The sequence below is a fragment of the Juglans microcarpa x Juglans regia genome, chromosome 7S (genome assembly GCF_004785595.1).
Source record: "Juglans microcarpa x Juglans regia isolate MS1-56 chromosome 7S, Jm3101_v1.0, whole genome shotgun sequence".
Lineage (NCBI taxonomy): Eukaryota > Viridiplantae > Streptophyta > Magnoliopsida > Fagales > Juglandaceae > Juglans > Juglans microcarpa x Juglans regia.
Window position 1 is genome coordinate 20,607,880 of NC_054607.1, and position 25,576 is coordinate 20,633,455.

Here is a 25,576-nt window from a genome sequence, read left to right on the forward strand (position 1 = left end):
ACATAAGGGCACCACAATTTTATTTTAGAAAGAAATGTAGAAAAAAAAAGTTTACAAGGGACTCATCTGGGACCTATAGTCAATTGATGATACGAAAGAGTTTGATTCCTTAGTGATCGGGAATCATGCACCCTGACCCAAGCATCATTTTGGAAGATGTGGAAGTCACACATCTCTTACCCAAATTCCAGAAATATTTTGAACTCTTCCACCTCTATATCTCTCACAATAAACAAAAGAAAATGTGTTTCGAGAGATGAAGTGATTAACACTAATTGAAGCATAGGAAAGTGCTTAATCAACAAATAAAGTAGGGTTTTCCTTGTTTGAAAACTGATTGTGGATATTAAAAACTCGTACAATTATCATCATCACTTCTTGAGATTTTCTATCATTAATTTTACATTAGTGACCAATTGGTGGATATATAGTGTCTTCTGTATGGTTTTATTGGCAGTCTACTTTGTTTTTATTTGGTTTTTGTGATATTTCAACTTTCCCTAATTTAACTTAAAATTTTGTTTTGAAAATTGTTTTAAATTTGATGGCTGCTATATTTGAAGGTTTAAGTTTTTTATTTAACATATTTGAAGGTTTAAGTTTTTTTGGCATGTCTAGCCCAGTCAACTAGTCCTTTTGTACATGTTCTGCGAATATTTCCTTTTTCAATGAACTTCCAATCTACGTCTTAGGGAACCATAAAAATAACAACTTTTATCAGCCAAGAATCCTAACATAAAGATGTTGAAACAAGAAGGCAAGTTTTCAATGATGATCCAACTAACCTGTGTGACAATTGCGTAGAGTGGTAGGGTGCTGTAGCTGCAGGTGAACTGAATGAATGCCCTGAGAATGCAAATTGGCATCAAACTAAATCATAAGATTTTATGCCTCGATATAGAGATATGGTTCCAAGAAAAAAACATATGCAAATCATTGCTTTGCATACCCTATCACCAGTCTCGGAATGACAGAACCCATTTTTTCCATGATGTATCTTTCTGTAATTCAATCTTAGTTCTCTTTTGACCAGAAAGTTACTCGCACGTCCAATCCCCCCCTCAACCCATAAACTTACCTTCCACATAGTTATAATAGACAGAAACTGTGCCTTTTGAGCTAGAGCTCATTGGCTAATTCAATATTAGTATTTGAACACTTGCAAAACCAAGAATAAATCTTACAGACTACAATAACGTATTCTGGAAATAATGCCACCATTTTAAAAAATAAAAAAAAAAAAAAAAAAAAGCTTTCAGAAGCTACTAGAAACTAATAAAAGAACGCAACAAGGGGCCTAACCCTACTGAATGTGTGACATACATGTGTGAACAACAAGAGAAAATAAAACAAAATAAGAACTTAAATGACATTAGCTGGAAAAGGACTTGAGGACTTGTGGTCATCTCCAGAGAAAAAAGTTTCAGTAATTTGACTTCCTAGGACCCGAAGGACTTAGGCTTCGTTTGGTTCATAAACTCATCTCAACTAATCATTATAATTTTTTCAAATTCCAACACAAAATATAATAAACAATTCAACTTTTTTAAATCTCAAAATAATAATAATATTAAAAAATAATATTCTAATAATATTTTATTATCTCAACTCAACTCAGTTCAACATCCAAACACAGCCTTAAGCAAAAGAACCTCACCTTGTTTTTCACCTTCTTGAAATCTAGAACACGAAGGAACTTTAATTTGTTAATGACATATAGCCAATAATTTGGTTTCTCTGTGATGTTATTATTCAACAAACTAAGAAACTGCAGATTTGGAAGTGACGCAAAAGGATCAATCTCTACCAAGTTGACAATTAAGCGTGTTGTTCGTAAGAACTAAGGTGTGTAAATTTGGTAAGAACTCTGCAATCCAAACAACATATAAAATTATATTACCTGCCAACAAAAAAACCGACAACAGGCTTGCTTATGACACCATGACAAAATGACTAGAGCAATATTCAAACCTTACCTCCAATGTTGGGATTGATGCGAGTAATTCTATTTTTATTTATAAGCTGAGTGCCCAAACGGCTAAGATGAGGAAAGTTTTCTAGCTTAACAACGCTTGTGAGAGACCATATGCTGGGGAAGGTTTATGATATGAGAAATCATTAACATCAATTTAGTTTTAAAAATTCATCAAACATCAAATAAAGCAATCGAGCCAGCAGTAGTAATTATCAGGTATGAGCATAAAAAACAAAAATCAATTGAACTGAGACCTCATTACTAAAGCACAAACCCATCACTTCGATCAACTGTATATTGTAAGCAGAAAATTTGCAAAAAATACCCACTAGAATCAAAATCTTTAGTTGGATCGCTACCATGTGGGGAAGTGGAAATTTAGAGGGGAAAAAATTGATAACCTTGGTAGCACCCAAGTTTTCTGTCACTGCAATCTTGTTACCAGACAACCAAAGGGGAAACACTTATAAGTAGGACCATTTCGATGTGATACTCGAAGGTGGGACCAGGGGAGAGAGAGAGAGAGAGAGAGAGAGAGAGTTTAAACAGTGGGAGAAAGAGAATGATAAGGCCAAGCACTAACCCATTTTCTTCTTCGGCTTTTCTAGTGAGGAAGTAGGATGGATCGTGGCAGTCTTACACGGATTATTGGGCCTTGAATGAAGCAACGGTAAAGGATAGATTTCCTTTACCAACGGTTGATGAGATGTTGGATGAGTTACATGGGGCTAAGGTCTTCTCCAAGCTTGACTTACGGGCCCGTTATCACCAAATTTATATGAGGGAAGACGTTCACAAGACGGCATTTAGGACTCCTTCCGGACACGTTGAGTACCTAGTGATGCCATTCGGGTTGTGCAATGCCCCCTTCACTTTTCAAGCCACCATGAACACAATCTTTAAGCCACTTTTGAGAAAATTTGTATTGGTCTTCTTTGATGACATCTTTGTCTACTCCAAGTCCATTGAAGAACACAAAGAGCACTTGAAGATTGTGATGATGATTTTAGAATAACACCATTTTTTTCATAAAGGCTTCCAAATGTGCCTTTATGGTAAAAGAATTAGAGTATCTTGGTAACTTTATCTTGGGAGAAGGGGTAAGGGTTGATCAATGGAAGATTAAGGCCATGGTGCATTGGCTATTGCCTAAGGATGTTTCGGCTTTTAAGGATTTCTTGGACTTGACCGGGTATTATAGAAGATTTGTGAAGAATTATGGTCTCATTGCCAAGCCACTTATTTCTTTGCTCAAGAAGGACAATTTTGAGTGGACACAAGAAGCAAGGGAAGCCTTTGAGAATTTGAAAAGGGCTATGACTGTAACCCCTGTGCTTGCATTGCCCAACTTTGAGAAGCCATTTGAGGCGTATACGGATGTGAGTGGAGAAGAAATAGGTGCTATTTTGGTGCAACAGAAGCAACCATTGGCCTTTATTTCCAAGGCACTTGGGCCAACGAAGAAGACATGCAACACCTATGCAAGAGAGATGTTGGCGGTTGTGCATGCAGTGAAGATGTGGCGGCCCGAACTTTTGGGGCACAAGTTTACTATTGTGACCGACCAAGAAGCTTTGAGGCACTTCCTACAACAAAAGATTGTCACTCTCAAGCAACAAAAGTTCCATGTCAAGCTACTTGGCTTTGAGTATTAGATTGTTTACCAACCTGGTAAAGAGGACAAAGTAACCGATGCATTGAGTAGAAGAGAAAGGAGTTCACGTTTGAGGGTTGTGTATGAGGAGGATGAGTCCTCTATGATGGCCTTGAGTGGGACCGAATGGAGAGTTTGGGACAAGAACTGAGAAGCTACAAGAATTGATGTGAGTGCCCTTGAGATTATTGAACTTTTGAAAGCACAAAAAAGTAGGGGTAGTCGGCTTCAAGGTGAGGAATGGTCTTATCAACTACAAAGACTATGTTTATGTGCCTAATGTTCCAAACTTGAGGAATGAGATTCTTGATTACTTCCACAATAGTAAGGAAGGAGGACATTCGGGGTGGTTAAGAACTTGCATAAGGGTGAATCACTTCTTCTATTGGAAGGGGCTTCAGAAAGAGGTAAAGAAGTTAGTGGCCGAATGTGATGTGTGCCAAAAGGTCAAGTATGACACAAGACCACCAACTGACCTCTTACAACCATTGTCAATTCCAAACTTGATTTGGGAGGACTTGACAATGGACCTTTTGGAGGGGCTACCTACTAGTAGTGGCCATGAGGTGATTTTAGTGGTGGTGACTCGACTTAGCAAGTATGCTCACTTTGTTCCTCTCAAGCATCATTTCATTGATAATGTGGTGAAGCTATATGGGTTTCCGAAGAGCATCGTGACCGATCGAGATAGAATGTTTATGAGCACCTTTTGGAATGAGCTATTTGAGTTGCAAGGGAGCAAGTTGAAGGCAAGTTCCTCTTACCATCCTCAAATCGATGGGCAAACAGAGGCGGTGATAGGACACTTGAGCAATATTTCAGATGCTTTTGTCATGAAAAGCAAGGGAAGTGGGGTGATTATCTCACATGGGCCGAGTATTGGTATAATACAATATCTTCCATTCAATTGAGTCCTTTTGAGGTTGTTTATGGAAGACCACCACCCATTTTAGTGAATTATGAAAGGGAGGCGGCTAAGAATGATGAGGTGGAGAAAGAGTCGATTACTAGAGATGAGATCCTAGTGAATGTGAAGAGGGAGCTCAAGAGAGCTCAAAAGAGAATGAAGAAGTACTACGACCAGGGGAGGCGTGTCATCGCCTTTGAAGTGGGGAACTATGTGTAGTTGAAGCTACAACCATATGGGCAAAATACATTGAGGAAGAAGCTTAGTTTGAAGGTGCTTATTATGGGCCTTTCAAGGTGCTAGAAAAATTGGGAGAAGTGGCTTATAAGTTGGAACTTCCTCCAACATCCAAGCTACATATGGTCTTTCATGTGTTGGTGCTAAAGAAGCGGGTTGGGAAAACTAGGCTCATCATTGAGGAGTTGCCTACCTTTGATGAAGAGGGAAGAATGCTCTTGCAACCAAGGGAAGCACTTGATTATAGGGTGGTCAAAAGAGGGAGGAGTAGGAGGAAGGTGTGGCAAGTGTTGATACAATGGCAAGGATTGCCAAGGTAAGAGGCTTCTTGGGAGGCATATGATGAGTTGGCATTGAGATTTCCAGATTTGATCCTTGAGGGCAAGGATGTGCTTGGAGGGAGGGGGAATGTCAAGACCCCAAGGAAAGTGGCCCACGACCAAGCTGCCAACCATGCAATGGGCCAGCCAAGGCCAACCACGGGCCAACCCTTGCCATGAGCCCATCATAGAGCCCACCCAAGACATATTTGAAAGGGGACCTTTTAGGATTTTTCCTCCTATGTATTGCTTTAAATAAGTCTTTTTGACATTTCACTTATATCTTTTGGCTAATTTCCTTTGTGGACAATTTGAGTTGTTCTTAACATTTTTCGGTGCTTTTGCACTTTGGGCTTCTTAGGTGAAATTCATGAATCCCTTGGAGAGAGACATCACCTTACAATTCGTGAATAGGTGGTGATTCCATTATTATCTTATGAGTATTTTTCCATTTTCCATCCAATTATCTATCCTTGTTCATATATTTTCTTGCATTTTCATATATTTTCTTGCACTTTCTCGCATATCAAACATATCCTAACCTCTCCCTTCGTATTCTTGATTCTTCACATTATCACATTTCCTTAAAATAACCCTTCATCCATCGCCAATTGTCATAGTCGAAAACCCTGCCTCCATACAATTGCCATAGCCAAAATCCCTAACCTCCATAAGCAAGTCCTATAATTTAGGACCCAAACCCTAGCCTCCATAAGCAAGTCCTATAATTTAGGATCCAAACCCTAGCCTCCATAAACAAGTCCTATAATTTAGGACCCCAAACCCTTTCTTCCATAAGCAACCCGTATAATCTAGGATCCAAACCCCCAAATTCAAGGAACCAACCTTAGCCTCATCCAAACCACCAAATCCCTTCCATATTTGACCTAGTCGAGAATCCTAACCAACCTAATCACCACCTAAATTTTAGGATATCATCTTCCAAACCCTAGCCTCACTTCACATCCAAACCCTAATCATCACCCAAGAGGTGCCACCTTTAAGAAACAACATCAAGCCGTGCCGCATTGCATCATACTCACAAGTTCATCTCTTAGATCATCCTAATACATCATCATCACTACAATCATATTTTTCACCATTAAACACCAAACTTCCATTAACCTATGGACCATTCATTGCCATAATCATTCCAAGACCAAGCAAGATGACAAGGTGCAATCAGTCATCACAAAGAGAGGTGAGCTAGAGGACCTTAAAGTTTGGGAACTTGATCGAGGTCCCTAACATTAATTGGTGCTTTCGTTGAGAGGCTCAATCTTGCTTGGTTTCTAGAGGAGTTCTCACTTCTCTTCGAGGTAAACAAAGCGTTAACTTGAACTTTGTAATTGGATTGGGGAACCCCTCTTGGGTTCCATATTGTGCTCTTGTGAAACTTGTATTTGGGGGTTGAGGAGGACGTCGGAGTAGTTAGGTTGTAGGGGTCGATCACACAAGAAGGTGGAAGAGCCGAGGTTGGACTTTTGAAGGTTGTAGGGGTCGACCACCCAAGAAGGTAGAGGACCCGAGGTTGGACTATTGAAGCTTGTTGCCAGTGTTCAAGAGGTTCAACGTTGTTGTCCAAGTTTGAGTAGATTTTTCAGTTTGCAAGTTGTTTTTTATTCAAGACTTTGAAGCAACAACGCAAGAGGGCATTCATGAAGCCATTGGACAACAAGGTTCCAAATGAGAATGCATTGAGACACTTGAGGGGCATATCACAAGGCTCACTAATGTCCTTGATGAGGTCACGAGTTTTTGATTCAAGACTTTGAAGCAACAATACAAGAGGCCATTCATGAAGCCACTGGACAACAAGGTTCCAAATGGGAAAGCATTGAGACACTTGAGGGGCATATCACAAGGCTCACTAATTTCCTTGATGAGGTCACTACCACTCTGGCCGAATTAAGGATGGTCTTGAATGCCACATGCCGAGATAGTGAAGAGAATCGAAGAGCCATTAAAGCCATGAGAAGAGAGACCGATGCAAATATTGAGAGGTTTGAAAGAAATGTTGTTGAAGGGAATGGCCATGAGCCACTTCCGAATCCAAATGGGGAAACACAAGATGTTTTTGTTGATGATGTTGAGACAAGTGTGACAGGGTCTATGCAAGAGCCACCAATAGCTGAGTTCGGAAGAGGGGGAAGAGTTGAGAATGAGCATGTTGCCGTAGAAAGGTACACCTAAAATGAAGACCAACGTACCAAGAGCCCTAGCTTGAGAAGAGAACCTCAAAATGTGAGGTTTGAACATCAACAAGAATAGGAAAACTATGAGGCCAAGTATGAGCATGAGGTGAGAAGACCTTATAACCGAGGTGATTACTTTGATAGAAGAAGGCACCAACAAGTGAGAAGTAGAGGCCACCATGGAAGACAGTATGATGATGGGTACCATGAGGAGAGGAGAGGAAACTGGGCTTATGACCAGGGACCTAAGAGACCTAAGGTGGACTTGCCTGAGTATAGTGGGGGAGACCCATATGAGTGGTTGGCTAAGGTGGACCACTATTTCCGTTCCTGTAAGATTCCTATAGAGGAAATGGTGTCAACGACATGCTTCTACTTGGAAGGGAAGGCTAACAAGTGGTGGATGTGGATCCGTGATCAATATGAGAATGAAATAAAAAGGTTGGGATGGATGACCTTTAAGAAGGAGTTTCTTAAGAAATTTGGCCCATCACCGATTGTCAATCACCATGGCCAACTTGCTAAGTTAAGGCAAGAGGGAAAAGTGCACACTTACATTGAAGACTTTAGGAAACTTCAGACTATGGTGAGAGGTTGGTCCGAAGAGACACTTGTGGGCACTTTTGTGGATGGTTTGAAGCTTTGGCTAGCTAAGGAGATTAAGTTGAAACAACTTACAGAGATCCTAGAAGAAAGCACTACTATGGAGAGGCACAAATCTAAGGACATGGGGAGCAGGTTTTCTAAACCCTTGCAAACCAAAATTCCTTGGAAAGGTAAGGAGGACATGGGGGTGCTTCTAAGTCCAAGCTGTCTGAAGTGAAGAAACTTTCGAGGGAAGAGTTACAGGATAGAATCAAGAAGGACATTTGTTTCAAATGTGGTGAGAAGTGGAGTGGAGAGCACAAGTGTAAATCGGGTCAAGCCTTTATGTTGATTGATGAGGAAGATAGTGAGGGTATGAGGGCTGCCATGATGAATCGTCAAGCCAAAAGACTGATCATGAAGAGACTGAATCTAGTGAGAAACAAAAGGACGCCGAATTGTCCCTTAATGTCATGTTGGGGGTCCAAAAGCCTACTTTTATGAAAGTGATGGCATGGATTGGGAAATGTGAAGTTATTTTGTTGGTGGATAGTGGTTCTACACACAACTTTATTAATTTCAACATTGTCACCAAAGTTGGATTGAAACAGGTTGATATTGAGCCATTTGAAGTCAAAGTTGCTAATGAGGACATGTTGAAGTATGAAGGGCTAGTGAGAGAAGTGCAGATGAATGTCCAAGGGGTGATAATTGTCACCAATCTACATGTTCTTTCATTGGTGGGGATTGATGTGGTCTTGGGCAATGCATGGCTCAGAGGCCTTGGAAGGGTTGTGCATGATTACCACAATATGACTATGGATTTCAAGCTCGGGCCCAAGAAAAGAGCTTGGGCAGCTTTGGCGGCCAAGGAAGTCAAGTATTGTGGGGCCATTATGTTCGAAAAATTATGCAAAGGTGGGGCACATTGCTTTGCCATTATGGCGGCCAATGAAAACTTTGTTTTTGAGATGGGAAAGAAGGAAGAAAGGGCAAGCAAGACTGTTAAAATTCATCACAAACATCAACCAAATTTTTGCTTTAACACTCAGCTGGAAGAAACCTCGATTGCTTCAAGGTTCTGTTGTGCCTAGTGTCTACAACAGAACAAGGGCAATGGCGAGAGTATCTTACAGAAACCATTTTCAGAAATTGATTCCCGATGCAGTGAAGTGTAAAATTCAAGAACTATAGAAATCCAGCAAATAAAGTAAGCAAAAGAAAGCTTTACCGCAACCCAGGCTATAGAATTAGCCTAAGTTTACCATCATCAACATCAGATCTCAACAAAAATGAAAACCTTAGAAATCCTTAAAAGTTTATGGAATGCGAGAGCAGAAAAATAAAACCGAATCTTTCCTCCTCTCCAATTCCATCTCCCTTTCCTATTTATCATGCCTTCCATGGTCATCTTCTCTCTCTTCGTAACCGGTACCTCCATCCTTTGCTATGGACGTCTCCTTCGCATAACCGTATTGCCCTTTTCTCTTTTCCTTCTCTTTCTCTCTTCTCTTCTGCCTCTCGATTACTCTTTCCCGAAGTATTCCTTTGTTCTTCTTCTTGGGTTCAATTACGTGGGCTTTTCTCCTGCAACAATTGCCTTTAGTTAGATTTAAGTCCAATAACTTGAGTCCATATTCAGTCTCTTAAAGGGTAATCGGTCATTTCACAATCCATAAGAGCAATTACCAAAATCTGTTTGTTTTAATACTCTTCTTCGCAATTAAAGTGTCTAAACCCAGTATATTAAGAGTAATAAAAACAACATAATTATCCATTTATCAAACTTACACCCAGAGTAGTTTTAGATTTTGAAGATGTTCTTCAAATGAGTTTCCACTTCGTGACCAAAATCATTGTGTTGATTATTTGTGTGTTGTGCTTCTTTGATTGACTATTTCTGTTGGTCATTAATTTTAATAGACCACAAATTTGGAAATACACCTATTCACCCCTTCTAGGTATTGTGTTGAGTAGAACTACTGCTTTTTCAGTTGGTATCAGAGCCATGTTCACTCCACTAGGATTTAGTTCTTGAGTGTGATCATGTTGTAGTAGTTTAAATGGATAGGTCTCAATCTCTCACATCACCACCATATTTTGATGGTAGCAACTATGCGTATTGGAAAGTTTGAATGAGAGTTTTCCAGAAGTCTATAGATGAACGAGTGTGGGTTTCTATGACAAAAGGATGGAAATAGCCGGTTACAATTGTTGATGGAGTTGAAATTCTCAAAAAAGTGTGGAAGATTACTCAAAGGATGAAATCAACAAGTGTAATTGGAATAGTAAAGGCCTAAATGTGATTTTCATTGTGGTGTCCTAGGAGGAGTTCAAACAAATCTCTAAGTGTGAAATTAGCAAAGAGGCGTGAGACATTTTAGAAATTACCCATGCAGGTACCAAGGATGTAAAGAATTCTAAACTACAAATATTGACCACCAACTTTGAAGAACTTAGAATGAAGGATGATGAAATATTTGATGTTTTCTATGCTAAACTGAATGACGTTTTCAATTCATGTTTTAATCTAGGGGACAAAATCCCTAAAAATATAATTGTGAGTAGGGGTGGGCAGCAGGGGCGGGCCCAGCTTCCGCCCCGCCCCGCATGGAGAGGGCCTAGCGGGGCGGGATGACCCCAGCGGGGCCCCACCCCGCCCCCGCTCCACATATATAATTTTTATTTATTTATATATATATATAAATAAATATATTGTATATAGATATATACAATTTATTAAAGACTTAAAATTATATTCAAGTCATTGGATCTATTAAGTCCCACATTGCTTAAGGATGACTATTGTGCTTCCTATATAAAAGTTAGCTTAAGAGGCCAAGACAATCCAAAATTTAACCCTAATGAGTTTAAGTTCTTTTTATATTTATAAATTTTAATTTATTATTTAAATTATATTATAATTTTGGTCTAAAAAAATCTGGAGGCGGGGGAAAAACCCCAACCCCCGCATGGTGCGGGGGCGGGGTGCGGGAGAGGGTACCCCCCGCTCCGCACCATGCGGGTATCACCCCTAATTATGAGTAAAATCTTTAGATCTCTTCTTGAGAAATTTTGTCCCAAAGTTATTGTGATAAAAGAAAGCAAAGACTTGGACATTAGCTGCAATTTACTTTATTTACGAGGATTGGTTTCTGAATTAACAGCAGATGTTTCTATTTAGAGTTAATGTCCGTTAAATTATTACATTAAACTTAAAATTAAAAAATAATGTAAAAAAATAAAATAAATAATCAGATAAATAATATTTAGAGTACAGAATATGCAAGTCTTCTTATTTTTTTCTAAATGGAGTGCAAAGGATTTGCAATATAAATTTAACAGATTCTACTGTCATCATCACCACGGAGAAACTGACCCATAAAGCTGAAGATCATTTTGTCAATAATCCAGTATCCTATCATGCACAAAAAATCTAGCAAGCCAAATGGCTATATATAGGTCATTCAGTAGTTAAAACTTTTGGATTTTAATTGACCAAACTGTTCCCATTTTCTTTTCTTTTAACTGTTCTTATAAATATTCTATTTGGAAGCTTCTTTTTTGACACCCAATACACTATTGAAGTGAGTCCACAACGAAGAAAAAGTAGCGCAACTCAATTTCCACCAAACTGGACAGCACCCATTTCTCTCGCTTTGAGCGTTTGCAACTGCAAAAATGTTGAAGTGCTTTTGTTACAGTTCTTAATTAGTTAATGTTTACATAATCTTTACAAAAAAGTTCTTAAAAAGGGGGGGAAAAGAAGAGAAACATCTTTACAAAAGAGGCTAAAAGTCGAGCTATCGAGGGAGCCCATTCTCATGCAAACTTGTTGCTACATGCGTCGACGCGATATTGTGAAACATTGGTGGTACCATGTTATGTAACTGTGCTGGCACAACATTGTGTAAGTGAGTGGGCCTCATGCCAGACATTTCCTGCCACAAGAGGGACATCAAAAACAAAACTGTGATAAAATGCATGCATTTCATGAATAAATTAAGCTTTGTAGCTAAACATACATCAACAAAACATGCCAGATTTCGCAACTACGACTGGTTGGTGATCAACTAGAGGTCTCAACTATTCCTAACTCTACAAAACCTCAAAGATGAAAAGCTTCTCATCATAGCAAACATAACACTGTAGCCTAATGATTTTCCGATTTGATCTTGCATGGCAAACCGGTGTGATCTATGTGCCTGGCCATATACAAAAGCTGGGCCATCTATCAAGGGTTGTGAAAGTTTAATCTTTCCCAGCATTTTCGAAAACATGCCAGAAGTTTCACCCCAAACCCAAATATTATAAAACTGTAAGATGTTCCAGCCAGCACTGCACTCCAAATTCTTGCTAATAGCAGCATAGCAACATGCACATTCCATATCAGCTCCCCAATAAATACAGTCAACGAAGTTAGTTGCTTTATCCCATGCTGGTCAGAATTTCAAGAGTCTTGAGTGTGTGTGAACTAAATAATTCCAGAAAGAGATTCAACTCTGAGAAAGTTCTCTACCAAATTTTGAGTTAATTGAAAATTGAAAAAGAAGTAATCTTTTTTTTTCTTTTCTTTCCAGCTAAATTAGTAAACTGGTGAAAGCATGCATACCATTTGGTGAAGGCTATCTTGCATACCCATGCTGACAGCTTCTGGCTGGGGTACCTGCTATATACATGAAGAAAACATCATTTTTTTTTTTTTTCCATTTTCCAAACAGTTTTCAGTGGGAACCATATTTGAAAAGTTGACATGTTAAATCATCAAGTTTACTAACCTTTCCTTTATTGCTTGAACTATATTCCTTACTTGCTACTCCCTTCCCAGCCCCAGCTCTCCTAGAAGCCTTGTTTGCATTGGTCACTTTAGGATGAGGAGCCACCACATTAGATACATTGCCGCACTGATTCACTTCATCACCACAAACAGTATGGGCTGCCAAGGTCATAGTTCTTGAATCATTCTCTACAGAGTTATTCACAGTTGCACACTGCTTCAAAGCTTCTTTTATGGCACAGAGTGCAATATTGTAACTTTCTCGAGACAGAGAACCTTCTTCACCCAATATTATGGCTCTTCGACATAAATCATTGTAACGACGGACCTTAGACTGCACCTCATCCAATCTTTCGCCAATGCCATGCCTGCTCAGAGCAGCATTAGTCCATCGCTGCAATACATATTTAGACGGGATGCTGAAAACACCAGACATTTGGAGGACAACAATAGCATGCCTGCAAAGATAACCTTTATATTCAAATGATCGGCATGAACAATAAATATCTGATTTTGATTCATTCCATTCGACTATATAATTCTGACTATCTTCAAAGTCTCTAACAGTATATGTTGTCATCATCTCATCTTCATTTTCTTTCTTAAGATGACAAGCAGCTGCTCCCAAAACCTCAACTTGAAATTTCTTAAAGATTTCATGTGTGTACACTTGTGACATCTGTTTCTCAAACGGCGATGGAGACTTCAATTCAGGTGTTTCATGCCATGCATCAAAATTTGCCTTGGCTTCCTCTTCATATCTATCCTCAAGAATTACCCTGTATCGTTCTATAAACTCTCTCATTGAAGTCTCCCCTTGGACATATTTGTCAAACGAAGAGTTTAAGCTTTCTGAACGTGAAGCTGTAGACAACCCAGCAAAAGATACATCTTTCATAAAAGTAGGCACCCAATGTGTGCGATCCTCATACAAGGATTGGACCCAGTCAACCTCTCTAAGGCTAAATCTGTCGAGCATTTTCCACCATCTCTTTTCAAATTGTTCCTCTGTCCATGACTTATAGACACACTTAGTAAATTTTAGCAAAAAACTATCATTCCACGTGCACAAAAACTCAAGCTGTCTATGGATCTTTTCCAGTACATGCCACAAACAATAACAATGGCGGGTGCCTGGAAAGACAGCCGCAATAGCTACTTTTATGGCATTATTTTGGTCTGTGAGTATTACTCTTGGAGCTCGTTCCTCCATTGCTATCAACCATGTTTGCAATAACCAAACAAAAGTATAAGCTGTCTCGTCTGCAATCAATGCACAACCAAGTAACGTGGGTTGAATATGATGGTTTACTCCGATAAAGAGAACCAATGGTATCTTATACTTGTTTGTAAAATAGGTGGTGTCAAAAGAAACCACATCACCAAAGGTAGTATAATCTTCCATGCCTTTGGCATCCACCCAAAACACATTTCTCAATCGATGCTCTTCATTCAAATCAACTGCATAAAAGAACTTTGGATTCTGTTCCTGCATATGCATAAAATGTTCAAGTAGTATTTGAGCATCCCCTGGTTCTAAAACCAGGCTCCGTCCTTTATCATGCTGACTTTTCATATAACTCTCTAAACAATCAGCATTCTGATAGGCACTAAACAGCTTGGACACTGCAGGTAAACTCTTCCGTCTTCGTACGCGAACATCATTCTTAAGTAGCTCAGCATTTCTATGACTCCGAAAGAAATGCACTTGAGCAGGCAAAAGGTCATGATTATGTTCCTTCACAAAACTATAAATATACCACTTTCCATTTTGTCTTCTTTTTACATGCATGCTAGCTTTACAACCAATTTTCGGAGAAGGCCGTGGATTGATGGCATCATCAGACTGTTGCTTATTGCCGTATCTTATGCATGAGAATTTTGCATCAATAAATTCCCTTGATGCCCTAGACCGACGACTGCTCAATTTGGCAGTGCCAAAGCCCACAGACTTAGCATATTCTTTGTAAAACGAGTATGCCGCTTCATGAGAATCAAATTCCATGTCATCACGAGGCTCTATACTTGCATTTTCCATGATGATGTTAGAATCCATGGTTGTCGTGGGTATATTCATATCCACTTCACATCCACCTTGCACTTCAACTCCAAAACTGCTCAGAATTGGTCATCACTCATCTGATGTCCCATTAATAGGGTACAGAATCTCCGCCATGGAAACAATATACATTTCCATCTCACAGATCCCATCACCAAGGCACCTTTTATTTTTATGAATAAAAATTTTATTGAGATAAGTAACAAGGCAAAGCCTAGTACGCAGGAAGAATCACAAAGGCACCTGAATTAAAGGACAAGTACCATCAGCCATTAGAATCATAAAAAAAAAAGTGCTATTTAAGGTTTTATGAGCACAAGATATATCCCATAAACTGATTGTGAACTAATAATATACATGCTGCATTTGGATTCACAGAATTGGAATTAGAGTTCTCAGTAACCTTAGAAAATTATAACTCCCTTGTACAACTCAATCCTGGAATCAATGTTACATTGCTTCCACATGCAGAATCTGTTGTTAGGATGCACACACTCAATGCCTCCAAGACCCTAATATGTCAGGTTTGTACCCATCACCTTCACCTTCTTAATTTGAATCACAGAAGCAAGCCCCTTGCTTGAAACTAGAAAAAGAATAGGATACAATCAACCTCATTGCTTGTAAGGCATGCACAAAACCTCCAATTTTTGAACAAGAAAATGAAGTCACATGTCCAACAAAGATTTGCAATTATTCACAGTTATTATCATGCACAATCATGTTCCTGTCTTGAGAAACCCATTAGGTAATCCATTTCAATTGTCACATTCTGGTAATCTTAGGACAATTGCTCAATCCCCACCCCCCCCCCCCCCCCCCCCCCCCCCCCCCCCCCCCCCCGCCCCCCCCCAAAAAAAAAAAAAAAACAGAGAAAGAAAGGGAAAAAAAAAAAAAGCAATAGTCAATAAGTTCATAGATTCATAGACAACTCATTAAAGACATAGGGCATGCACTAGTAAGATAGCACAACCCACATTTGTCCTCTCCTCCTCTTGCTCTCCGTTTTTTCCCTTCAATTGGAGGTGCCTTGAAATTGGGTCATGCTATCTTATACAAGAGGATAACATGAAGAACTTGTTCTGGTGATTTCAAAAGGAAATGGGCCATTATACCACAGAAACAAAGTTATTGGAATTCTACAAGAAGATTAACTATGTATAGATTTGAAAGTTGATATCATGTTATAAAACCTTGGTCTTTTTTTTTTTTTTTTTCCAATCTATAGATGAACTGCATTATGAATTTCTGAATGGGGGAAAAAAGAACAGTTTATAATCAAAATAGAGAAAATGACAGGACTTGAGAAATGATGTCTAAGTGCTAAGGAATCCAACCTCCCTCCCCCCCCCCCCCCCCCCCCCCCCCCTCTCTCTCTCTCTCTCTCTCTCTCTCACTCACACACACAACATGCAAGTTTGGTTCAGAACCCAACGGATTTATACAAACACTTGCCAAGATCTCTCTCTCTCCCCCTCCCTCCCCCCAAACATGCTAGCGGAATGAAACACCTGCTTCCCAAAGTTTGATTGCACAACACCGTTAATCCCAGAGCAGAAAATAAATTCAGCAAAACTCGGTCAGTATTCCCTCTCTTCTCTCTCAAAACAGTTCCAGTAATCTAAAACTAAGCTCTGAATAAAGGAATAAAAATTCCATGATACAAAAAACTAAACAAGGTACCATTCCCATCACGCCACTTGGTTCAATCTCAAACACTCATTAGTAACTTGTTCTCATTACAAGAAAGGTCGGTGGGCTTTCATTCCATGTCATTTGCTACAATACAACAAAATAATAAACCAACTATAAAATTCCAGAAACTTCACATACCCAAAGCAATAGTAACTACTCAATAAACAACACAATTAAGAACACCCAAAAATTCTTATCTTTAGGATTCCGAACCTATTTCTAAGCAAATGGACACGTCAATGTTAGGCTCATATGAGAGAGAGAGAGAGAGAGAGAGAGAGAGAGAGAGAGAGACAGAGACAGAGACAGAGACAGAGAAAAAGTTAGTGAATTTGGAGTATCCAAGGCCCTGAAGAGAAAAGGGGTTCGACTCAAGTTGCATCCTTGCACATATTTGAGCTACATACACAATTCCCATCCTTTTCCTAGCCGAAATTTCACAAACATGAAAACAAAAAACACAAACAAAAAAAACTAGTGAATTCTGGTATTTCATCCAACCTTTAATTCTTAATTGAAGACCACATCGACCCCGGGGATAGCGCGGGAGAGCTCTTTGTCGAGATCGATGGCAACAACAAAGGCAGTGATCTCTCAATGTCGGAGAGCAGGTTGCGGACGAGTGCCGGCAGTGACCCTGGCGTTCCAGAAGCGGCAGAGACGGCCTGAAGGGAGACTAGAACGAGAAGGCCCGGGCGGAGAGACAAAACTCAGAATTTTAGAGATAATTGACGTGGCAAAGTATTGTGCCCTTTGGACCGGTTTTACGTTTGTCGAGAAAAAATCTATTAATCATTTTAATTTTTATAATTTTTTTTTTATAAAATAATATTAGATAATAAGTTTATAAATAAAATATAATAAATAATTTTTAATTATTTAATATCATATCATAAAATAATAAAAAAATAATAAAAATTAAAATAATAAATAATATTACTAGTGAATCTTTTTTATATCCAGCTTCCCTCTATCTTTTTTTCGTTTGTTTTTAATTTTTTTAATAAGTCACATCGGTAGTGTTGGACACGGACACTACAGTATAAAAACATTTTTCTCTAGATAAATTAAAAAATATAATAATATTTTTCTTTTATGAATCTTATTATGTTCAATATTATCTAGATAATAGATAATATAAAATTTATATAAATTATCTGATGTTTATATGGTTATTTATTTTTTATTTAAATCAAAAACTCCTCATCCCACTCATTAGCACTAAAGGAATTAATTATTACAAGCAGTATCTTTCGTTGCAAGAGAAAAAATCTCATTTGGTACATCTTCAATCAAGCATTGCTCTCCTTCTAATTGTAAAGGCTTCTTTCACAAGCTATGAGTCACACTGGTTGTTTTTTGATACATAAACCAAGCATTCTAATATGATCTTTGAGAAAACATATTTTATGTCATCCATCAGCTATCCTATCTATAATCATTTAGAGTTTTTTTAAAGAGTGAGATGAGATAAAATTTTTATAAATAATAGTAAAATATTTTGTGAATAATAGTAAGATAGTTATGTAAATTTAAATAGTGAGATGAGAATTTTTTCAATTTTAAAAAAATTAAATTGTTTTTATTTTTTGTTTGAAAGTTTAAAAAAATTATAATGATTAGTTTAAAAATATTTGTATTTAAGTGATGTTTAGAAAAGAGATAAGATGTGATGAAATGAGATAAGATGATAATTTTAAGAAAGAAATTTTTTCCAAACAATCCCTTAGTTTATTGTTGCAGATTAAGTAGAGTCGTGATGAAATTATAAATGTACACTTTTTTTTACATAATTTTATTTTAAATTATTTTAAAAAATAGAAACAAAATTGAGGGGGAAATTACATGCCGGAGACGAAAGATACAAAGAAAAATGATATTTACAGTTATAGAGTGTGTAAGTGTTGCATACTTCTTTTAAAAAAATGAATAAATTATATGGGATACACATGAAAAATTAATTTTTTAAATGGTGCCCTTATTCTTTTTCAATAGAAGTGTGCGGCACCTGTACAATCCATACATGTATCTAGTATTATTCAATTTTTTAATAGTGAATTTTACTCTTTTTCAAAAAAAATGCGCGACGTTTGAACAATACATAATTGTATCTAACATCATCGAGAGGTAAAGAGTAATGCTAGATACAGTCATGAGTTGTACAAGTATCGCACACTTCTTTTGAAAAAGTGTAATTTTATATATAATCATAAAGTGCGTAAACGTTACGTCAAAATTAATAGTGGTCAGATTTATCATTAAAAAATTAATTTTTTTACATGAATTTCTTATTTACTATTTTCTTTAAATAAGTTCAGACGCTTGTGCACTACAAATATCATTTGTAAAAATTAAAAATAAATTAAAAAAACCACCACGTGTAGCATCACTTTTGATCCAGCTGTAAAGACTTTAAAGGGTATTATATATTCTCACATGTATGTGTCTGTATAATACCGATAATTAATGGTTTGAGGCTGTGTTTAGATGTTGAGTTGAGTTAAGATGATAAAATATTATTAGAATATTATTTTTTAATATTATTATTATTTTAAGATTTGAAAAAGTTAAATTATTTATTATATTTTATAATGAGATTTGAAAAAGTTGTAATGATGAATTGAGATGAGTTGAGATGAGTTTATTTATCAAACGAGGCCTCAATATCATGTAGCATCATCATCATCATAAGGAAAAATTTAATTGTAAGCGATTCTGCGCACTAATACGCGTACACATTCAATATGATTGATTGAAAATTAAATTTTATTGAAAACAATGCTAATTTGAATTTAGAATATGAAGGTAACAACATTAATATGCAGATTGGTACGCAAACTTGTTTGTACATACCAAAACTCTCATCATAATCATGTTACATGTACGTACAAAAGTATAGCTAGCCAAAGCAATGTATATTTGTAATTTTTCCTTTCAATTATTATTATTTTTTTTATAATCAACATAGAATACAATTTTATTGATTTGAAATATGGCATTCAACCATTACAAGAGGTTTAATACATTCAGCATTACAATCAATATCAAATAGCTCATGTTCTAAAGTCACTGTCATTTGAGCAAGACAATGAGCAGCACCATTCAATTCTCTTTAGACATGCTGTATTTTCCATTGAGCACCACACAGAAGAGTAATGATGTCTGAGAAAGTGCACTGCAATTTCCCAGTAGAATAAGCAAAACTCTTGATTGCATGGACAACTTGACTAGAGTCACCTTCAATGATTAAAGAGTCAGACCCAACTCTTTGCAAAATAAAACAACAGAGAGTAAACCTCTTGCTTCAGCCAACACATGATCAGTGCAATAGAATCTTGGTTGCATTAAATATACCAAAACAGAACCATCGGCCTCTCTTATCACCACACCAACACCAATCTTATTGAAACCAAATCTTACGGCCACATCCCAGTTCACTTTCACTCGAGATGATGGAGGTGTTTCCCATGGAGTAGCAGGCAACAAATTCTGAATTCCTAACCTTGTTGACTTTGCTCTTGCATTACAATAATCCTCTATAGCCTTTACAGCAATACCAAAGAGCACCTTAGGGGATTGAAAATGGCCATCATGAATAAGAGTGTTTCTTCTAAACCAGATTAGTCTAGCTAGGGTGGCAAATAACACCAGTTCTTGACTTGGTAATCTGTCAACTAGATACTCAAAAACATATAAGTAACTGGATGCTTGAATATTTGCCTTTTGAATAAACTTGGAACACAAAAAGCATGCATCCTTGGCAGAGGAATATGACCATAAAATATGAGCTGGTGTTTCATCTTCAAGCATGCAAATAGGACAACAAGAGTCAGTAATCACATTTCTCTTGCATAAATTAACTCGAGTGGGTAGTGAATCTGTGCAAGCACTACAAATAAACTGTTTAATAGCATTTGTTGTTTGTAAGGACCAAATCCTCTTCCACAGCAACCCTTGTGCTCCATTAGTTGAAGATTCACCATGTTTTCTTACTTGGAGTTGTTTATACAAGTGATAAGCACTTCTCACGTACATGTATATTTTTAATATTCCAAGAATATCTTACTAAATACATGTATATTCCAAGAATGTCTTTTAAGCTTTTCTTGACACAGACATCACTTTTTATTTTGTATATTTTATTAGTAATAGACATCACTTTCTTATTTCATGGTTAATTACTTGTCCCATTTTTTATAATATCTATAGCGCACATTAGACCAGCTAGAGGTGATCATGCAAGGTTCGGTTAAGGCTTTTATTCTTGGGGCTTAAATCCTGCTCTTTTAGTTTCAAATTGCTGAAAGCTTGCCTCATTTTCTTGTGAGCGTTGCTGAGCAATTTTTACAGCAGCAGTACCTCATTTTCTTGGGACTTAAATCCTGCTCTTTTGTCACCTATTCTCGATGTCAAACATATGTAAATGAAACGAGCCATTTTTTCACACCTGAAAAAGACATGACATCTGTTACCCTAAGACGAACCATAACTCCCAACTACCCACAGTTAGCACCCGAAAATAGTCTCCCAGTATAGCTATAATCAGCTAATGGAATTCATAATTATCAATATATTGTAAATAATTCTTCAACAAATAAAAAATTCTAATATTCCTCAACTCCCCATAAACACAATATCCCAAGATGAGGTGAGAATATTTTAATGGAATAGCGGGCAAAACCAATACTAGGACAGAAGCAACAACCTTAAAATTCACAATTTCCCCAAACTTCAAGAACTCTATGTGCAGATCCTCGTGAAATTTTTCATAACGAACGTTCAATCTCTTCATTTGAGTACTGGAAACAAAAATTGAAAAGAAATAAAAGAATATATTATCAGAGATATAGACATTAGCTGTAAAAAGAAACAAACAATAAATCGTGGTACTAAAATTTCTCAAATTTACAAAATGAGCCTGCATCCTCCACAAACATTCTAATAGGTTTTTAACTTTGAATACTATTTAAGTTATTTAGAAAATACAAATTAGGCCGCCACAAAGCCAGCATAATTCGAAATAAAGTAAAATTAGACTAAAAAACAATGTAGAGCATTCACCTATTGGGAAGAAAATAATGCAAAAGAACTACGCACAATTTCCAGCAAGTCGGATTCTCATGAACTTTGCTTGGTGGAAAAATGCTTCAAAGTCCTACAAAATATGGGTTGTGGCCTTGCATGAAATGCTTCAACAGAATTTGCTCTTCTTTACATTCAAAATGTGATATTTCTCGCATCTGGTCTGCTACTCGTTCGAAGAAGAAGAAAAATCTCTCTTTTGCTTTGTTGCTTTCAACATTTTTCTTTCTTTTTATTTCTCTTTTATGTGGGTGAGGATTCGAATATAGAAAATGGGGTGTTATATCAAAACTAGATTGCTCCTGATTCCACATGCCCATTGTCCCTAGCAGAACTGTCAATAAAAGCCATCAAACCCTAATTGTTTTTTTCATCTTTTCTATCTTTCCTTTCCGACAACCTTTACAATTTCTCAAAACTGCCTCTCTCTCTCTCTCTCTCTCTCTTGTCACCTCTTTGTTCCATCGAGTTTGTTGAAGTTGATCCAGATTACGTCACCTAGGTAAATGGCCTTGCACATCCTGAACCAGATTACTCCAAGTTTGTTGAAGTTGATCCAACTGGCAGATCTAGAAGCGTACACCTCTCTCTGTCTCTCTCCTTTTCTCTCTCTTGTTATCCTAGCTTTCTCTCTTTATTGTTATCATCTTTGAGGCTGATTTTTAGGCTTCTATGTTTGTTATGGTACAATGAAATCCTCTGCAAAGGAGTTTCAAAGAGAGTGTATGTAACACCCCGTACCCAGAAGGGTCAGAGAATTACTACATGTCACTTACAAACCTGTCTCTCCAGGCATTTAAAACTCCAAGGACTTCATAAATAGTATATAATCTCATATTTTCTAAATAACCATAATACAAATTTCATAAATCATCATTACAGAATAACATAAACCAAAGGGGGTCCACAATTTTCCAATAATCTCAACGAAATAAAACGATACATATTTAGGTCTTAATAAGTCCAAACAACATAAAGTACTTAAATATTCAAGTTAAATCATTTTACTAACAATGGTACTCTTAGGTACTTGACCTTCCATCCATATCTAGCCAAACTCCAATTTATATTCCTGACTCCCAACTGGGTAATCAATGTCATCTGAAAATATATGAAGATAAGAGGGTGAGTTATCCATAACTCAGTAAGCAGAGAACATATACTAGTATGTAAACATGAGCCATTTTTAAAAAGTTTGGTATGCAGAAATAAAACATTTCGTTTTCATATGCACATCTCAAAACGTGTTATTAGAAAAATCAAAGCGACTTTTCAATCTTTTCATACTCATAAACCATTTTCATATTCAAAAACCGTTTTGGCATAACATAATTGCACATCTTCATCTTATTATATCGTATCGTATCGTATCATGTCATATACCATGTTTAACCCACGTGGTAGGGTTGTGCTATCCTCGGTGGCCAAACCAGACAGTATCATGTTGTGAAACTTTCCATTTTTCAATCTCGGAGCCCCGAGTGTGCACACAGGAAAGAACATATAAAAGACCACTTTGTTTCCAAAGTGAGTGCACTCATTTCATATCATGTTGGTACCAACCATATCACGTAAACCAATATAATCATATCAGAACCATATTCAGAATCAGAATCAAAACATATAAGTATGCCAAAGTTTCTCATATGCATATCATATCAAACCACGTGCTGAACACATTCGTATCATTTTCAGATGATCAATAACAGTTCCAAAATATTTCATATCACATGTATAAAAATCTCAATTTTCATATTCGCTCTTTTGCACATTTCAGAAACATGTCAAATATTGCTCATGTCTACACTTTTCATGTCAAAAACATTTCTTTAATCTTTCATACATATTTCATGAGTGAATGCAAAACATATACTGAGGTTGTTTTTCACATTTTCTATTTAAAATAACATGCACAATTTTACAAACCAACGTTAGTTCATTTCTTTTTATGCAAATCTAGCATAGGAACCCCGCTTACCTGGGTCTCTTAGCTTATTCAGAAATTCTCCGCAACAGTATTGAACAATTGTCATTCGTCACCTATAAAAAATTCATGTAACTTAAAATAAATCTCCAGTGAACAGATAAATCTCATATTACACCTGAAGTACCTATTTTAATTCCTAAAAAAAACTTAAAATTCTCTCAACTCTAAATATCATCCCTTTCTAAATTCATCAATATCCACCATAACCAACGTCAAAGTCCAAAACATTAATATTTAAACCCGAAACAGCCAACAAATTCTAGCATAAACCAATCACACAAACAACTCCATCAACCAATCCAACCGACCCCCTTACTCCTCGGACTCAGTCCGGTACAACCAAACCAGTTCACATAAAAATGAGTTAGTGCAAAAAATACATTTAGATCACGAAAGTTCTTTGGAAAAATATTTACCGTGCTGTAATATAATTTTTGAACGATCACGAAGGTGCTAGAAGTGGCGGCATAACAATGTAACAGTACAAAATGCACTGTGGCCGTGGGTCTCAAAATGCAAGTTTTTGAGTAGGGACAAACGAAGACTTAAGATTACAAGGGAAGGGCTTAGATGTGTCAGTGAAGCGAGTGGTGGCGGTGGTTGGCCGTGGGAGGTGTTTGGAGGCCAAAATGCGTAAAATCAGAAAAGTAGATGGTAAAACTTCACCGGTGACAGATCAGAGCTAAGGATGAGTGGTTTAAGTTGCTGGGAGGTCAAGGATGATGTGATGAAGAGATAGTAGCCAGAGGTGGCGCGACAGCGGCCCAAGGACGCAAGGAAAGCTGCGGCTTGAGGCAGCGCGTGAGGGTTAATGGTGGCGCGGGAGGAGCTGAAAACACAGGGAGGTGGTCGCCGACCGGTGAGGAAGAGGTTGGGAGGGGCGGTGGTGGACACGGACGGCGCACGGCACACGGCGCACAGCGGTGCTTGGGGCTGACGAAACAAATGAACAGGGGAGAGGGAGGGACTCGTGCTGGGGCGCCCACGACCCCCATGTAAGGAGACACGGGAATCGAGACACCGGGATGATCACAACAGGGTCACACATCCCAACTTAGTGCCAAGTGTGTGTACATGCAACGGTCTACAAAAACAACGCAACGGATAATTAATACAACTAAGTACCATAATTGTTAATACAATTTAAACAATCAGGTAAAAAGTTTAAAAATTATACAGTCATCCTTAATAAATGTTTACAAGTCCCAACCAAAAATATGAGTGATCCAATCACTCCTCGGGCGGAGCCGACTCCTCAGGCTCACCCTCATCCTCCTCTGCATCAAAATCTGCGTTACCACAAAATGGTACCGCAGGTAAGTATAATCCAAATAACCACAAGATAAAAATACATTAATGCTACTAACATGCATGCATATGATGAGATATGCATTAAATCTAAAAATACTATTTTCCCCGAAAATAGATATTTTCCAACACACGCCAAAATCCCATTTTGGCCCAAAAACAATACTCTGTCATTTTCCCAGAAAATAACCCAATATTCCATTAACCAATGCACCATGATCTCCCCCAGGGATCATCCGCACGTCCTGGCTTCGTAGCGATGCTCAGTTCCGCGCCCAGCGCGTTCGTGACCAAGCACCCACTACGCAACGAGCGATGCCCAGTTCCGCGCCCAGCGCGTACGTGGCCAAGCATCCTCTAGCCCCCACCAGCAAAAGGGGCCACGGAGTCGGCACGAGACCATCTCGTCCGATCTCATCTTCGCCCAGCGACAATCCAGGGGACGTCATTCAGTATATTCCACTCCCGAGTGACCAGAGGAGCTCCACCGAGATAATGCCCCATCTCGACTTGGGGTCGTGATACACACGCACCCAAAATCTTTTAACACATGAAAATCCAGTTTTCATGAAATACATAAACATGATGCATGTACACGAAAACTCAGTTTCCTTTACAAACGTGATCATGCGTGCAATATGCTATGTACATGAACACCAAAACCAACAACCAATAATTCACAATACCAAACAATCGCACCACTCCGTTCATAGTCCATCCGACCCCCGAACTCTTCGGACTTAGTCCAGCATGTCCAACCAATCAGTTCACAATAATATGGGTTAGTGCAAAAAT

The 25,576-nt window shown here is 37.8% G+C and overlaps 1 protein-coding gene and 2 long non-coding RNA genes across 7 annotated transcripts; all 3 read right to left on the reverse strand.

The window, feature by feature from the left end:
- Positions 1–324: 324 nt before the first annotated feature.
- Positions 325–22,440, reverse strand: LOC121241169. Its single transcript, XR_005935675.1, has 4 exons — positions 22,430–22,440; positions 19,843–19,847; positions 16,795–16,803; positions 325–461 (listed from the first exon to the last, which is right to left on the reverse strand). It is a non-coding gene; the product is annotated as an uncharacterized LOC121241169 (long non-coding RNA).
- LOC121241168 lies at positions 606–993 on the reverse strand. The gene is made up of 3 exons (XR_005935674.1): positions 950–993; positions 786–846; positions 606–681 (listed from the first exon to the last, which is right to left on the reverse strand). It is a non-coding gene; the product is annotated as an uncharacterized LOC121241168 (long non-coding RNA).
- LOC121241167 (protein FAR1-RELATED SEQUENCE 4-like) lies at positions 11,309–17,160 on the reverse strand. 5 transcript variants are annotated; one of them, XM_041138822.1, is made up of 6 exons: positions 16,906–17,160; positions 15,687–15,791; positions 12,652–14,952; positions 12,486–12,539; positions 11,657–11,814; positions 11,309–11,546 (listed from the first exon to the last, which is right to left on the reverse strand). In XM_041138822.1, exons 3-5 carry the CDS (start codon positions 14,725–14,727, stop codon positions 11,677–11,679), a joined length of 2,268 nt encoding a protein of 755 aa, XP_040994756.1. In that variant the 5' UTR covers positions 14,728–14,952; positions 15,687–15,791; positions 16,906–17,160; the 3' UTR covers positions 11,309–11,546; positions 11,657–11,676. The 5 variants fall into 5 exon arrangements, with proteins under 5 accessions (XP_040994756.1, XP_040994754.1, XP_040994752.1 ...); XM_041138820.1 differs by having other exon boundaries at positions 12,486–12,542; XM_041138818.1 differs by lacking the exon at positions 15,687–15,791 and having other exon boundaries at positions 12,486–12,542; positions 16,906–17,159.
- Positions 22,441–25,576: the final 3,136 nt, after the last annotated feature.

Excerpts from the sequence above, each read along its gene's own strand:
- LOC121241167 (XM_041138820.1), bottom strand. The coding sequence starts at position 14,727 with ATGAATATACCCACGACAACCATGGATTCTAACATCATCATGGAAAAT. Across the intron at positions 12,543-12,651 it reads GTTCAAGCAATAAAGGAAAG|CAGGTACCCCAGCCAGAAGC; the intron begins GTTAGTAAACTT and ends TCATGTATATAG. Across the intron at positions 11,815-12,485 it reads AAGATAGCCTTCACCAAATG|GAAATGTCTGGCATGAGGCC; the intron begins GTATGCATGCTT and ends CTCTTGTGGCAG.